At 47.7% G+C, this 1,443-nt stretch overlaps 1 protein-coding gene across 1 annotated transcript; it reads right to left on the bottom strand.

The window, feature by feature from the left end:
- Positions 1-700: 700 nt before the first annotated feature.
- Positions 701-1,441, bottom strand: B3GALT6 (UDP-Gal:betaGal beta 1,3-galactosyltransferase polypeptide 6; the record flags this gene model as incomplete). The annotated part of the gene is made up of 1 exon (XM_009889664.1): positions 701-1,441. A coding segment is annotated over one exon (741 nt), but the record flags the coding sequence as incomplete, so codon positions are not given.
- Between the last annotated feature and the right edge of the window lie 2 nt (positions 1,442-1,443).

The following is a 1,443-nucleotide window of genomic DNA, read 5'->3' as shown; positions in this document are numbered from 1 at the left end:
ACTTACTCCATAGCTGCCAGATAATTTATGTACATGATGTCTTTAAAACAACAAAAAGCTTAGAGACAAGTTACACAGAAGGTCTAATAATTCCATTCTTGTAAATCAGAGCACTTGCCAAAGAATAGACTCTCTCTCCCTCCCGTAACAGGAATATCCTAGGTAAAATTGTTCCCTTCACTTGACTGCTGGTGTCAATAACCAGCCACCTGTTCCCACTGGCAATAGCAACTGATTTGCAGCCCCATTAGACTCTTCAAATCTTGCCAAACTGACACTTGCTCCTTGCCAAGAAATACACAGCAGGTGCTAGTTTCACAATCTTAGAGATAGCATAAAGGCCTCTCATGATCTTTAGCAAATAAATCTTAGGGTCTGTTAAAAATCTTCCAGCAGCTTTCAATCCAAGTCATCTCCCCCAAATTTTCCATACTATCCATATTTTGCAACCTATTATTTGCCTTCAATCCTGCTGTATGAGCCTTTCCAGGCTTTTTGTCATCTATTTCTTTTTAAACATCTCTACATCATGCCACATCAGTAGCTCTTAGCAGTTTCAGGGTTTCATTGATTGTGACATAATGAATCGTGCAAAATCTTTTGAGTAATTTTTAAGCCCTGGTTACTGGGATTCTCCCCAGGTAACAGCAACCAAGCTCAGGGAGTCCACCAACATCCTGCCTCTTCCCTCCTCAGACTTTCACGGGATGCCATCCTTCCTTTGGCAACACTGTGAAGGAGGCACTCCCCAATCGTACATGTAGGAAAGCCTGAGCTTAACCTCCTCTTTACAGAGCTTTCCTTCTTTAGCCAGGGTCTGGTGCTTTTCCAGCATGTCCTCGATGCTTTGCTTATGCGTTACTATGTACTTATTGTTGCAACCTCGGGACTTATATTCAGTGTCAAAACGAGGATCATGCACTCTCTTGACATCGATGGGAGCCAACCACACCCCCAGGGACACATCTTCACTCTGCCACATGTTCAGGTAGTCTCTGCTAAGACGCAAATAGTGCACCAGATCTGCAGAAATCACATAACCACCACCCAGAGCATATGGTAGATAGTAGTCACAGAGCACCCAGGCGCTCTCTTTCCATTTGCCGCCAGATTTCACTCGGCCGCGGCCAGAAAAGAAGCCCCAGTAGAGGCGACGTGGCTCCTTGGCTCTCAGCTCTTCCACGAGCACATCCAAGCGTACAAAGGTATCGTCATCAGCCTTCAGGGCAAACTGGAAGTCCAGGTGCAGATCCAGCCAGACGTACGTGGCCAGGACTTTAGCAGTCAGGTTCTCGTAGGAATCCCGCAGCTCTGGCAGAAGGAGGAGGTCTCTGTGCCGGCTCTGCTCTACCTCCAAGCTACGAAGCTCCTCTGCCCCGAGCCCCGCTGTGCCGATCACAAAGCGGCTCCAGATGTCATCGTGAGGGGGACGCCCGGCGGCCG

Source organism: Charadrius vociferus, unplaced genomic scaffold (genome assembly GCF_000708025.1).
Source record: "Charadrius vociferus isolate BGI_N301 unplaced genomic scaffold, ASM70802v2 scaffold477, whole genome shotgun sequence".
In the NCBI taxonomy this organism is placed as follows: Eukaryota; Metazoa; Chordata; class Aves; order Charadriiformes; family Charadriidae; genus Charadrius; species Charadrius vociferus.
The sequence above is the reverse complement of the archived record's forward strand: the minus strand, read 5'-3'. Positions and strand labels throughout refer to the sequence as shown.